Consider the following 14,050-nt stretch of genomic DNA (forward strand, 5'->3'; position numbering starts at 1 on the left):
CTGTATCCGTTGGATACAGAAATAAAAGAATAAGAAAACTTACTTTTTTCCCTTGACAATTCAAAAGATGTTGCATGCCAAGTATAGATAATAAAGCTGAGATACACGAAAACGCAGAGAGGAAAAAGAATGAACTGGGTAGGTGGGAGGGGGAATCGGGATGGGGAATACATGTAAATCCATGGCTGATTCATGTCAATGTATGACAAAAACCACTACAATATTGTAAAGTAATTAGCCTCCAACTAATAAAAATAAATGAAAAGAAAAAAGAAAAAAAAATGAACAGGGCATTAGGGGCCGTAGAGAAACTTAAAGTACGGAACGTTCTGAATTCCTCCACTGACGTGCAGAAGCCCGGCTGGCGGCCACTTACTTGGCCTTTCTCTCCTCGTGGCCGTCTCTGGGGTTCCGGTCTTCTCGGACGTCTTCCCGCTTTTCCCTGCGGTCCTCGCGCGCTTTCTCCTTCTCTTCCCACTCCCTCTGGCGCTCGCGCTCGCGCTCCCGCTCCCTCGCTCTCTCCCGCTCGCGCTCGCGCTCCCGCTCCCGCTCCCTCTCTTCGCGCTCGCGCTCGCGCTCTTTCTCCCGGTCGCGCTCCCGCTCTCTCTCCCTCTCTCTGTCGTGCTCCCGGTCGCGCTCCCGCTCCCGGTCTCTCTCCTTCTCTCTCTCTCTCTCGCGCTCCCGCTCCCGCGCCCGCTCTCTTTCCAGTTCCCTTTCTTTCTCTCTCTCCCGGTCCCGCTCGCGCTCGCGCTCTCTCTCCCGCTCGCGCTCCCGTTCCCGGTCTCTCTCCCTAGCCCTTTCGTCTCTTCTATCATCCGTTCTGTCTACTCTTCGTTCCTCTCTTCTTTCATCACGCTCAAGCTCGTCATTCCTTCCCTGATGTCGAATTGGTGAGCTTGGTCTTTGATCTAGAATGAAAATCAAGTTTCATCAGTGACTAATTTGACAGATAAAAGCTATTAAGACGGTATGGCAAATCTTAAACTTTATCTGTGTATAGGGTCACACTGGCAACAAATATAAATCAGGTACTATATTTACTTTTAATTTAATCATCCAAATAATCACCACTAGATGTTTAAAAATATTCTTTTCTTAAAGGTAACTTTTACTTGCCCTCTAACTACTCTGTGTTCTGCTCCCATCAACCCCGCTCCCACCTCCCGCGGATCCTCCTCTCATCTTTCTCTGCATGCTCCCTACCCTGCCTCCAGCCCACTGCTCCAACCCCACTTTCTGCCATCTCTACCCTTCACCTCTGATCTTCTCTGTCCCCCCAGCAGGGCCTGAGAACACTGGTGGCAAAGGATAGGGGCAGCAGGAGGTGTAGAACATAGGAGCTGAAGGAAAAAAAAAATTTCCCTCGTAAGTCACACCTCTAATTTCAGGCCGAAAATATATACACAAAGTGCAGCTACTATGTGAGGAAAATATAGTAGAACAAAACATGTCAGTATTTGTTGCTGAGATATCAATTTATCATAAACTAGAATATTAAGGGTACTGATGCTTAGCAATCTTGAAATAATATAAAAAGTGTTTCATATTAGTGATCTGTATTTATAAATAACTACTAATAAACTGAAAACTTTAATCATATAACTACTCAGATGAAGAGCTGTTTTCTTAAAATGTTAAATGATAATGATAACCTCATCACATTTATATACATATATATATATATATTTTTTTAATACATGAATCATATAAACAGACTGAATGCATGCTGCCCAATATGCCCAATTGAGCAAGAAATTAGTCTGGGATCAAAAAATGTCTAAGAAAATGGCATGAACCTTTCCACAGAGATAGCCATTTTTGAAAAGCAGGTCACTGTGCTAGGATCTAGGCTACTACAATGTCTCTATTTTCACACTACAAACTAATGTTTACTAGTTAGTCATAAAGGTCCTAACACAATATGGCCAACAGGGTTTGTACATGAAATCTCTATCATCAACTTATTAAGCAGAATAATTTTAGGATATTTGTAGGGAAGGGGTCAATATAGTAATTTGAATTTCCTTTCTTATCACAGATAAAAAAGATAAGAATTATCCATGCTTATTCTTTAGAGGTTATATGTCAAGCTATGAAAGTTCATAGAATTTTAAAATTGAAAGAAAACTAAACTCTGTCCACCTCCCCTTTTCCTCCTTCTCTTCTTAGAATTTATGGTCCAAAAGTTGATTTATCAAAGTCACAGAGATGGTAAATACATGAGGCTCTCAGGACTAGAAGTCAGTTCCCTTACACCCCCACTTTTTTTTTTTCACTTTTGCTGAAATCAATTTAAATTTAAAATTGTTCCATGTACTACACGCTAGTTCCTGGAAAGCTATATACTCATGTCTTTGACTGTCTGAATTCCTGGTTTGGGGGTCATACTAATGTCACAAAGATTACAAAACAACCTGAAACAAATTCAATACTGTAATTTATAGCAATTCACACTTGAAATTTCTGATTATAGCAATGTTAGGGAATAGACTGCTTTACTCAGGCAAGCTTTTTCTGACAAATGAAAACTATCTTCCCAACCACACTGACAAAGTTCCAGACTTCAAAGAAAATGGAAAGGAACATCACTTAATACATCTCATCTTCTGTATCCTTCCCCAAAAATGTGTTTTTCAAAGGTACACCTCTCTTCATATATTTCCTTACTTTAATGAACAGCATGCCCACTCATGAAACCCATTCTGAGTTTTCCAAGGTCCACTGTATTCAAGTACCATCAATTTCACTCTCAAAATATTTCTTTTTTCCATTTTCTCTTTCAATTCTTACAATTCATATTATTAACTTAGACTTTGGTCTTCTTAGATGCCCATGTTATCAGTGGTCTAACGTTGTCTTTGGTCTTTTCGTAGACTCTCTAATGCTTTTATTTTTATTGATGAAAACTAATATTTTTTCCAACTGCTTAAAAAAAGAAAAGGCTGTTTAAAAGCACTTATTATAGGCAGTGAAAAAGGCAATTAAATCCAATTTTTTTAGCCTGACTTATTAGGCCATTTATAACATGGTCTATGGTCTCTCACCCATCCTTTTTCCTAGCTTCTTTCAATTGTAGCACACCTCTACTCCAACCTCATGATTCTTTACTCCCCAGAGCATATGTTTTTTTTCAGTCCCGTGTGTCTGCACATTCTAGACTCTCTACCTGACAGTGTTTCTTCCATGGCTCCTTCTAGCCAACTCCTATTCATTCCTCAGGGCCTAATTCAGATGTCTCTTCTTCAGGATGCTTTTGTGGATTGCCTCAGATTTCTATGTGCATCTTTGTCTTCTCACAGAACTTCATAGAGTAGTAGTAGTTATCATATCTGATTGTCTACCCTAATCAGCCTGTGAAGAACTAATGGGAAGATTTAAATTCCTGAGCACAAGAACAAGGTCCTGAGCACATCTCTACCTTAGACCTCTATCCATCTCCCTTTGCTCACCATACTCTAGTCACACTGATCTTCTTTCAAATTCTAGGACATATGAAGTTATTTCCCATCTCAGAGAATTGGCACATATTCTTTTCTCTGCATGTAATGTTTTTACCCTCAATACCTACAATGCTAGCTTCTTTCCTTGCATTTATACCTCTGCATATATGTCATCTCAAATTTTTCATAAGCACACTATTTAAAGAAAGTAGGTCCCACCCAACCTTTATTTCTATCTGGATCTCCTGTATGTTTCCTTGATAGCATCCACCAATCATTTCTGTCTTCAGGGGGGATATTGTCCCTTTTATAAAGTTCTACATGTGCAAGAACTGTTGTACTCCAAAAACCCAGCAAAGTGCAGGAGTACTCAATAATCATTTGTAGAATATATAATCAAAAGTATATTTCTATTTCAACTGTACAACTGGTATTTACTGAAGTAGTTATAGTAAAATAAAATAGAAATAACAGGACATGTACTCAGAAAGCCTGAGTTTGAATTTTAGCTTTAGAACTTTATTCTCTGACAATGAAAAGAATCATTACCCTTCTCCTAAATTATAGAAGTCCAAGTCTCCTAAATTATAAACACAGATTTCCTTATCATACCTAAGCTCACAGATATTGAAAGATAAAATGATTTAAAACATACATTTTCTGACTTAATACTGTAAAGAATATTAAGCCAGAGAGTATATAAAGAGCAACTTTCAAAGTTCTTGGTAACTCAATACATATGTGGTTGAATTAAATAAGACTGAAACCAAATGCTACACTGAATTCAGGCATGAGATGAGAAAAATCTGGGAGGGACATGAAACTAGAAAAAAAGAAAAAAGAAAAAGATATAAAAAAAGCATTATTAGGACACGGTGTTAGATTAAAGAGAATAAAGACTGGTGAATCAGTGTTTGGGAAGAAATAATTTCAGGCATTAACACAGATCATATCAACTCCAGCCTCATCTGTAACTAAGGAAATCATACACATCTTTCAACCCAAATGCATTAGGCTTGCTATAACAAACTCAACTCAGCAACTCGTATCTATGTCTCTGATCTCATCTATGCTCTCAAAAGTACAAGGTGTCTTAGTATCTTTGTTCTCCTCTTATTACGACCCATATCAAGATAAATGTTACCTCATATATAATACAGCCCACTGTGAAGCAGCAACACTCAGTTCCATCAAGTTTTATATGATGTTAACTTCAGCATTATAGCAAACCTTACTTTAGTAACTAGGCAAAGTTAGTAAGACCTTCATAAGGTCACAGATGTTCAAAGGCCTAACACATACTGACAATAAAAGCTTGTTTAAGAAAGTACTTATAACCCTTCTAAACGGCCTTCTAGTATCTTGCTTCAATACTGTTTTAAGACGTCTTCTAGTAGAGTAACGGAAAATTTTTAGCTTAGCTTAAAATATACAAGAATATAAAGTTAGCTAAACGAAGTATTACATATTCTCAGGAAGGAACATGAGTAAACTATTTCTGCAGACAGCCCCTAACCCATCATCACCGCCTTTGTCTTGTTCCTCCCTGGCAGTCCTTACAAGTCTGTGTATCACAGCTAGTGAGTGAGTGAGTGGTCAGGACACTCGGATGAGAAACTATCTCCTGAATCAGAAAATACCTGAAATGGCACCCAAGCACCTATGTTCCTGAAAACACTGTGGGCTGTTTGGTTAAGGTGAGAGACATACAGCAAAGCACCTCAACTCTTGCAGTATGCAAGTACCTACTCATTCAGTACCTGCTCTGTTACCACGTGAGTACTGGTAGCCAGTTATTTAGATAATCTCTACTAAAATAAGTAAAAAAAGATTATATGACTAAATAGCTTAAAATGTGGCAACAAACAAAAGTCTTAAAAGATATTTTATGTTAAAAAGTAAACTGATAATGGTTGGAAAAAACTACAATTCTCCCAATCAACACTGGTGACTATTTAACAGTATTTCACTTAACAAACCTCTGTCTCTGTTGTCACGACGGTCTCTCTCCCCGTGTCTTCTCTCAAAGGAAGAATCTCTTGCTTGCTCTCTGCTGTCTCTCTCAGGGTATCTGTCTCTCTCAGGGTAGCTGCTTCGCGTCTCCCAGCTGTCGTGATAGTTGCTACTACTGCTGTGACTATCAATCTGAGAACCTCTTGTGCCTCGACTTCCTAAACAAAGGATATTCACACAAACATTTAACATATACACTTCATTCAACAAGTTGTCAGTCACAATCCTTTCTCCCCCAAAACATATAAAGATGTGTCATTGTTGGGTTTTTTTTGGTGAGTTTGAAAGTGTGGTAATCATTGTTGAAAATGATATTATATGCTGGATTAGAATACTCAAAGTGTCTAAGGACTGACTTGAGTAAGCTTAAGTCCTCATTTTCCCTTCCTAAAAAAAAAGGACACATAATGAAATCATAAAGCAAACAGACTCATTTCAATTAAGCCAAAAAACAATGGAACAAAAAATAAAACTATTATTGCATATCTAAATTACAGAAACACCATAGAAACATTTAAAATATGAATTATGGATATATCACATTGACAACCCTTTATAGTGAAAACATTCTAATATAGAACCAAGGTATGCTGTTGACAGTAGGTGATACCTGAAAATCTTCATTAAAAAACTGGGAAATGAATGTTCACAGTAGCTTTGTTATAGCCCCAACCGTAAAGTACCCAAATGTCTTTCAATGGGTGAAAGGTTAAACTAACTGTGGTACATCCAGATCATAGAATATTATAAGTTACAAACTACTGTTACACGCAATTACTTGGAAACTTAAGGAAATTCTGCTAGTGAAAAAGCCAATCTCAACAGGATACACACAGCAGGATTCAGTTTATGTAATACTTTTGAAATAATAATTACAAGATAATAGACATATTAGTGGTGGCCAGGGGTCAAGGACAGGGGAGGAGATTTGAATGTGGCCACAAACAGATAACAAATGGAGTCCTGTGATGATACAGTTGAGGATCTTGATTGTGGTGATGGTAATGCAAGGCTACAGAGTCACTATGGAAAATACTGAATAGTATCGAAGTTCATAAAAAAATTAGAGAACTACTATCTGATCCAGCAATTCCACTTCTGGGTAGAGAGCCAGAGAAACTGAAATTAGGATCTGAAAGAGATATCTGTACTCCCGTTATCTGTATTCCCATGTTCACTGCAACATTATTCACAACAGCCAAGACACAAACAACCTAAATGCCCAATGAGAGATGAATGGGGAAGAAATGTTGTACATACACATAATACTTTGGCCACCTGATGCAAAGAGCCGACTCACTGGAAAAGACCTTGATGCTGGGAAAGACTGAAGGCAGGAGGAGAAGGGATAACAGAGGAAAAGATGGTTGGATGGCACCACTGACTCAATGGACATGAGTTTGAGCAAACTCCCAAGAGATGGTGAAACCTGGCGCACTGCAGTTCATGGGGTTGCAAAGAGTCAGACATGACTCAACGACTGAACAACAACAGATATATATATAATGGATTTGTCTTCCTTGTTTTTAGTCACAAAGTGGTGTCTGACTCTTTTGCAACTCCATGGACTAGAGCCTGCCAGGCTCCTCTGTCCATGGGATTTCCCAGGCAAGAATATGGAGTGGGTTGCCATTTCCTTCTCCAAGTGATCTTCCTGACCCAGGGATGGAAACTGCGTTTTCTGCATTGGCAGATGGATTCTTTACCCCTGAGTCACCTGGGAAGCCCTATAAAGGATTATTCACCCTTTAAAAAGAACACAGTCCTGCCATTTGCAACAATATGGAAGACATTTTGCTAAGTGAGATAAGTCAGGCACAGAAGGACAAATGCCACGTGATACCACTTATATGTGGAAATTAAAATAGTCACACTCATTGAATCAGAGAGTAGAATGGTTTTACCAAGGGGCTGCTGAGAGGGGGAACATGGAGGATTAGTCAAGGGGTACAAAATTTCAGTTGTACAAGACGAGTAAATCACAGAAATCTACTGTACAGCATGGTGTCTACAGTTGATAACATACTGGAAACTCAAAAATCTAGTAAGAGGACAGATCTTATATCAATAGCATTCTCATCATACACACATACAAATAATAATAGAGTGAGAGGAAACTTTCACATGTTAATGGCACAGATTGTGGTGGTGGTTTCAAGGGTATACACCTATCTCCAAGCTTATTAAGTTGTATATATTAACTGTGTATAGATTTCTATATGTCAATCATACCTCAGTAAAGTGGTTTTAAAAAAAATTGCATAGAGCTACACACACACACCTTACAGGTAACAGGTTTTGAGCACTGAAAGAATTACAGTATAATTCTAAATACTTTAATTGGGATGTTTTAATAATCAAAATATCTATAAAGACTATTTTAATAATTAAAGACTAGAGAAAGAAATTTTAAAAAGACTACAAATGAGCTACATATAATATCAAGGAATGAAAAGGTAAATGTCAGAATAGATGCTAAGAGAAAATTGATTTAAAAAAAAAAAAAAAAGTCATGTCTGAGGATACAACTCAGAAAATGAAACAGAGACACAGAGATGGAAAACCTGAAAGTTAAGAATCAAGGAGAACACAACGGGAAGACTGAACAAATGTCTGAAAGTGAAAGTGAAGTCGCTCAGTTGTGTCCAACTCTTTGCGACCCCATGTCCATGGGATTCTCCAGGCAAGAATACTGGAGTGGGTTGCCATTTCTTTCTCCATAGGATCTTCCCAACACAGGGATCAAACCCAGGTCTCCTGCACTGCAGGCAGACTCTTTACTGTCTGAGCCACGAGGGACTCAAACATATGTCTAACTATATGCTAAGATAGAAAGATTGAAAGAACAGAATAAGCTATATCATACAAATACTAACCAAAAGAAATCTGTGAGTGGGATAATCTTTTTTAACCAAAAAGATAACATTCAGGATGAAGAGGATCATTCTGTAACAATAAAAGGAATAATTTGCCTTACATGTACCTACGAGCAAAGCCTCAAAATATTCAAAGCAAAAATTGATCAAATCACACAAAAATCACAAATTCAAAATAATAGTGGAAGATTCAGCTTACATCTCTGTAATGATAGAAAAAGCAGACTAGAAAGAAAATTAAATGTAGATTTGAAAGCATGATTAACAAACCTGATCTTAGAGACATACTTTACATACCTTGCAACCATTAAAAGCACATGCAAAATACATGAAAACTGACTGATGAGCCACAAAATAAGTCTTAACATAAAAAAAAATGCCAAAAAACTGAGTTCAAACAGTCTCCTCCAATAACAGTTAAAATTGAGGGTAGGGGGTTTATTTTAAAAAGCATGATTAGAAATTTTAAATCCTATTTCTACACAACTCATGAGTCAAAGAAAAAACCATACCATACTTCATAAAGTGTTTAGAACAGATAAATATAATCAGACTATCAAAGAACAGATAAATGCTCATTTATATATAAACTGTTCTCTTCCAGAAAAGAGAAAAAACAGAAGCAACACTTTCCAACACATTTTGATCTCCAAACCAAACAAAGACAGTATTAAAAAATAAAACCTATGCAATGGTATGCTGGCTCCAAAGAGCCACCAGCTTGCTTCTCTTCTGATCTTCACACTGAGTGGCCTTGTTAGTAGCTCAAAATCTGCTATGGTAGGAGTGATTTATACTATGGAAATTGGCATTAGCTATAAGCCAGGGCTTTCTTTCTGAAGAGAAAGTCGTTAAATATTTACACTCATACACTGATTATATGCCAACCTCAATTACAAAAAAGATTTTATGTCAAAATTAAATTTTAACAAACCTATTTTGGAACTTTTAAAAGAAATGAAATGTAAATTTATTTTAGAAATACAAGAATAGTTCTGAAAGTGAAAGTGTCAGTTGCTCAATTGTGTTCAACTCTTTGGAATCCCATGGACTGTAGTCCACCAGGTTCCTCTGTCCATGGGATTCTCTAGGCAAGAATACTGGAGTGGGTTGCCACTTCCTACTCCAGGGGATCTTCCCGATCCAGGGACCAAACTCGGGTCTCCTGCCTTGCAGGTAGTTTCTTTACCATCTGAGCCACCAGGAAAACCTATTTAGAATAGTTGTAAATTAAAAAAAATAATAATAATAACATAAGTAACAAGGTAAAAGAGACTGACTATATGATCTTCTCAAGATACAAAAAAACAGGCATGACAGAAGCTGCCAGCTAAGTTAGGAAAATTAGGAGATACCCTTTGCTGGTGGCTTAGCTGTAAGAAACCTCCTGACAATGCAGGAGCTGCAGGAGACACGGGTTCTATCCCTGGATCGGGAAGATCCCATGGAAGAGGGTATGGCAACCCACTCCAGTATTGTTGCCTGGAGAATTCCATGGACAGAGGAGTCTGGCAGACTGTAACCCCTGAGACTGCAAAGAGTTGGACACGACTGAAGTGACAATACACCCCTTAACACAATAAAAAGCATCTGCAAGTGGAAAAGAACTCCCCTGCCAAGGGAGAAGACTAGGGTTTGACTCCTGGGTTGGGAAGATTCCCTGGATAAGGAAATGGCAACCCACTCCAGTATCCTTACCTGGGAAAAGGAAACCCCACTAATGGAGGAGCCTGGCGGGCTACAGTCCACAGAATTGCAAAGAGTTGGACACAACTTAGCAACTAAACAAACAGCAAAAATCTACAAACACCATGCTTAACAGTGAAATGTCAGCAATAATTCCTTAAAATCTGAAACAAAGCAAAGAAGCCCATTATACGACTGTAGTCAACAGTGCACTGAAACAGCTGCTCAGCAGGTTACTGACAACGAACAAATATTACTCAGAAAGAAGAGCCAAGTATGTCTATTCCCAGATGTAAATGTTTAAGAGAATCTAATTGTATCTACCAAGAAAATACAGTATCATAATGTAAGACGAATATAAAAAATTTAACATTCCATACACCAGCAATAAGCATCAGAAAATGTTTTAAAATATATCATTTGGTGTGCCTGTATGCATTCACTTAAGCACTATTCAAAACCAAAAAAAACGTTGCTTCAGTGATGTCCAACTCTTTGGGATCCTAAGGACCATAGCCCGCCAAGTTCCTCTGTCCATGAGACTCTACAGACAGGAATAATGGAGTGGTTTGCCGTGCCCTTCTCCAGGGGATCTTCCCAACCCAGGGATCGAACCCATATCTCTCAAGTCTCCTACAATGGAGGCGAGTTCTTTACCACTAATGCCTCCTGGGAAGCTCAAACACAGAGGATTCAATACCTTACGGCATACCCTACGATATACACTATGCACCAAAAGGAGGATGTGGCTGTTGACCAAGTTGACTGATATCTCCAAGATATTTTAAAGTGAAAACAGCAGCGTACAGAATATATAGTTGTTTTTAGTAAAAAAATTCTTAAAAATTATATTTGTAAAACCAGAAGAGAAAATGAATAAACATACATATTTGCTTATATAGAATGTTCTTCAGCTGGATGCATACAAAACTGGCTAGGACCAAGTCGGGAACAGGGGAGGCCTTCACTACGTATCTTGTCATAGCTCTGAAATTCTGCACCATGTGAATGCATTATTAAAAAGAGAATTTTTTAAAAAAAATACCATTTACAATGACAACAAAAATAGAAGTTACCCAGGAATAAAACATGTACAAGACCTTAAAAGAAAAAGTTATTAATCAATAAATTTAATGTATTTGAGGTGAAAATCCAACAGTTTTTTCATGAAGCCTTAAAAAAATTCATTTTTAAAAGACAGCTTTCAGAATGGGAGAAAATAATAGCAAATGAAGTAACTGACAAATAATTAATCTCAAAAATATACAAGCAACTCCTGGAGCTCAATTCCAGAAAAATAAACGACCCAATCAAAAAAAGGGCCAAAGAACTAAACAGACATTTCTCCAAAGACATACAGATGGCTAGCAAACACATGAAAAGATGCTCAGCATCACTCATTATCAGAGAAATGCAAATCAAAACCACAATGAGCTACCATTTCACGCCAGTCAGAATGGCTGCTAGCCAAAAGTCTACAAGCAATAAATGCTGGAGAGGGTGTGGAGAAAAGGGAACCCTCTTACACTGTTGGTGGGAATGCAAACTAGTACAGCCACTATGGAGAACAGTGTGGAGAGTCCTTAAAAAACTGGAAATAGAACTGCCATATGACCCAGCAATCCCACTTCTGGGCATACACACCGAGGAAACCAGAGCTGAAAGAGACACGTGCACCCCAATGTTCATCGCAGCACAGTTTATAATAGCCAGGACATGGAAGCAACCTAGATGCCCATCAGCAGACGAGTGGATAAGAAAGCTGTGGTACATATACACAATGGAATATTACTCAGCCATTAAAAAGAGTACATTTGAATCAGTTCTAATGATGTGCATGAAACAGAGCCTATTATACAGACAGAAGTAAGCCAGAAAGGAAAACACCAATACAGTATACTAACACATATATATGGAATTTAGAAAGATGGTAACGATAATCCTATATGTGAGACAGCAAAAGAGACACGAGATGTATAGAACAGTCTTTTGGACTCTGTGGGAGAGGGCGAGGGTGGGATGATGTGGGAGAATGGCATGGAAACTTGTATATTATCATATGTGAAACGGATCGCCAGTCCAGGTTTGATGCATGAGACAGGGCACTCAGGACCAGTGCACTGGGATGACCCTGAGGGATGGGATGGGGAGAGAGGCGGGAGGGGGGTTCAGGATGGGGAACACATGTACACCTGTGGCGGATTCATGTCAATGTATGGCAAAACCACTACAATAAAGTAATTAGCCTCCAATTAAAATAAATAAATTTATATATTAAAAAAATATATGAAAAAGCAAAGGGCTAAGAAAAGCCAAGACAACTATGAAGGAGAAGGTGATGGGCTTTCATCTTACTGTGAAACTATAATAAACCAACAGGCCTATAGAAAGAGTAAGAATGGTCAGAATTCTGCAGCAGTGGTTTGGGGAGGGGAGCAAAGTGGGTGGAGGAAGAGAGATGTCAAAGTTCACTCAGTCCAGGCAGCGTGGAGATAGTCAAATTCACTTAGGTAGGTTTTTATTGATGATAATGGTGATGCCAAATGCTTTTTAGAGGAAGATAAGAAAAATGGCTCAAGATCCTGACATGGGATGTTTTGAAGTGGCTTTGAAGCAAGCACCAAGTACTGAAGAACACATGAGTCAATCATTTCTGACACCACCAACTTTGAAAGTCTATCGTTTTAAATCTCATTTTAATGATCATTTTATCATATATTTATCTATTAATTAGAAATCACTTCATTTTGATGTTTTTTTTTTTTTTTTTTTTGCCTGATAGCAATTTTCTTAGTGTTCCACATTAACCAAGATGGTAGTCATGACTGGACATAATTCAACTAGGGGGTATGTAGGGGGGGGGGTCCCTAAATCAGGCCCCATTTATCTTCTGCTACTTTAGCTAATAATTCCTACTAGGAATTTATAGAGAAGATGAAAAATTCAATTAATTGAAAATTATTTTGACAAAATGATAATGAATGTCAGAAATAAACAAATCTTAGGAGATTTCATAATTTCTATATGAACATACAAGATACAGTTCACAGACAAGTCAAAAACCTTACCCTTTTCAGGCATCTCTGGAGCTCTTCCTCTACTTCTGCCCATCCGGTCATTCCTAATCTCACTTCGAGACTCATTTCTGGAGTCATTCCTTATTTCAGTGCGAGAACTTTCTTCTCTCAGATGGTTTCTGCCATAACTTCGGGATTCTTCCTGATACGCGTCCTCCTTTCGATGAGCATCTCGACTTTCACGGTCCCTGTAGTCGTGGGCGTCACGAGTAGACCGAGCATCCCTGGGGTCGCGGCTCTCTTTGTTGTCTCTGCTATAGTCTCTCATCTCCCTGGAGTCCCGAATGTCTCTAGAGTCTCTTAGTTCCCTTCGGTCTCTAGTATCTCTGGCATCTCTTCGATCCCGCCCATCTCGAGGTTCTCGGTCATCCCTGTGGTCTCGAGAAGAGCTCTGATCCTGTTCATACTCTCGTTCTTCTCTTGTGTCCTTTTCCCTGTCCCTTTTACCTCTAGTCTCTGTAAACATAATTTTGGAAATACCCTGTAATTCCTTTCACAAAATTCTAGGAAACTAGACAATGTATTCAAATACAGAGCTTTAAAATTTTTATTACAATGGTAATTCATGTTCTTTACAAAAATTAAAAGGAGAAAACATGGGCAAATAAGAAAATTAAACCTATCTGTAAGCTAAAATTCCAAAGGTAATTTTATTAACATCTGGATTATTTGTCTTGATTGAACAAACTTTGAACATGATATTCTGGTATCAACATACCCATACATAAGAGCTGAAACAAGTAAGCTGATCTCCTATCAATCCTATCAATGATGGCTTACTTTTAGAAATCACTTTTAGATTCAAAGGCACAAGTGACTTTAACTCATCTCTACTAAGTATTAGGCCAGACTAGTTCACAGATGACCTCCAATGTACTTAAGCACTTGAGAGTAATCTATAGTTAGTAAGCTGGCTGGCAAAAATATACTGCTATTCACCCTCTTTTTTTTTTTTAAA

The 14,050-nt window shown here is 38.2% G+C and overlaps 1 protein-coding gene across 8 annotated transcripts in view; it reads right to left on the reverse strand.

Annotated features, from left to right (window-relative positions):
* Positions 1-14,050, reverse strand: part of ZC3H13 (zinc finger CCCH-type containing 13) — a 98,535-nt gene that overhangs the window by 17,654 nt on the left and 66,831 nt on the right. For all 8 annotated transcript variants that reach the window (XM_043477616.1, XM_043477611.1, XM_043477615.1 and 5 more), the window contains 3 exons: positions 13,084-13,548; positions 5,420-5,611; positions 377-908 (listed from right to left, as the gene is read on the reverse strand). In XM_043477616.1, coding sequence (XP_043333551.1) covers positions 377-908; positions 5,420-5,611; positions 13,084-13,548 — 1,189 coding nt within the window. The remainder of the gene's footprint in view (positions 1-376; positions 909-5,419; positions 5,612-13,083; positions 13,549-14,050) is intronic.

The sequence above is a fragment of the Cervus canadensis genome, chromosome 9 (genome assembly GCF_019320065.1).
Source record: "Cervus canadensis isolate Bull #8, Minnesota chromosome 9, ASM1932006v1, whole genome shotgun sequence".
Taxonomy (NCBI): Eukaryota; Metazoa; Chordata; class Mammalia; order Artiodactyla; family Cervidae; genus Cervus; species Cervus canadensis.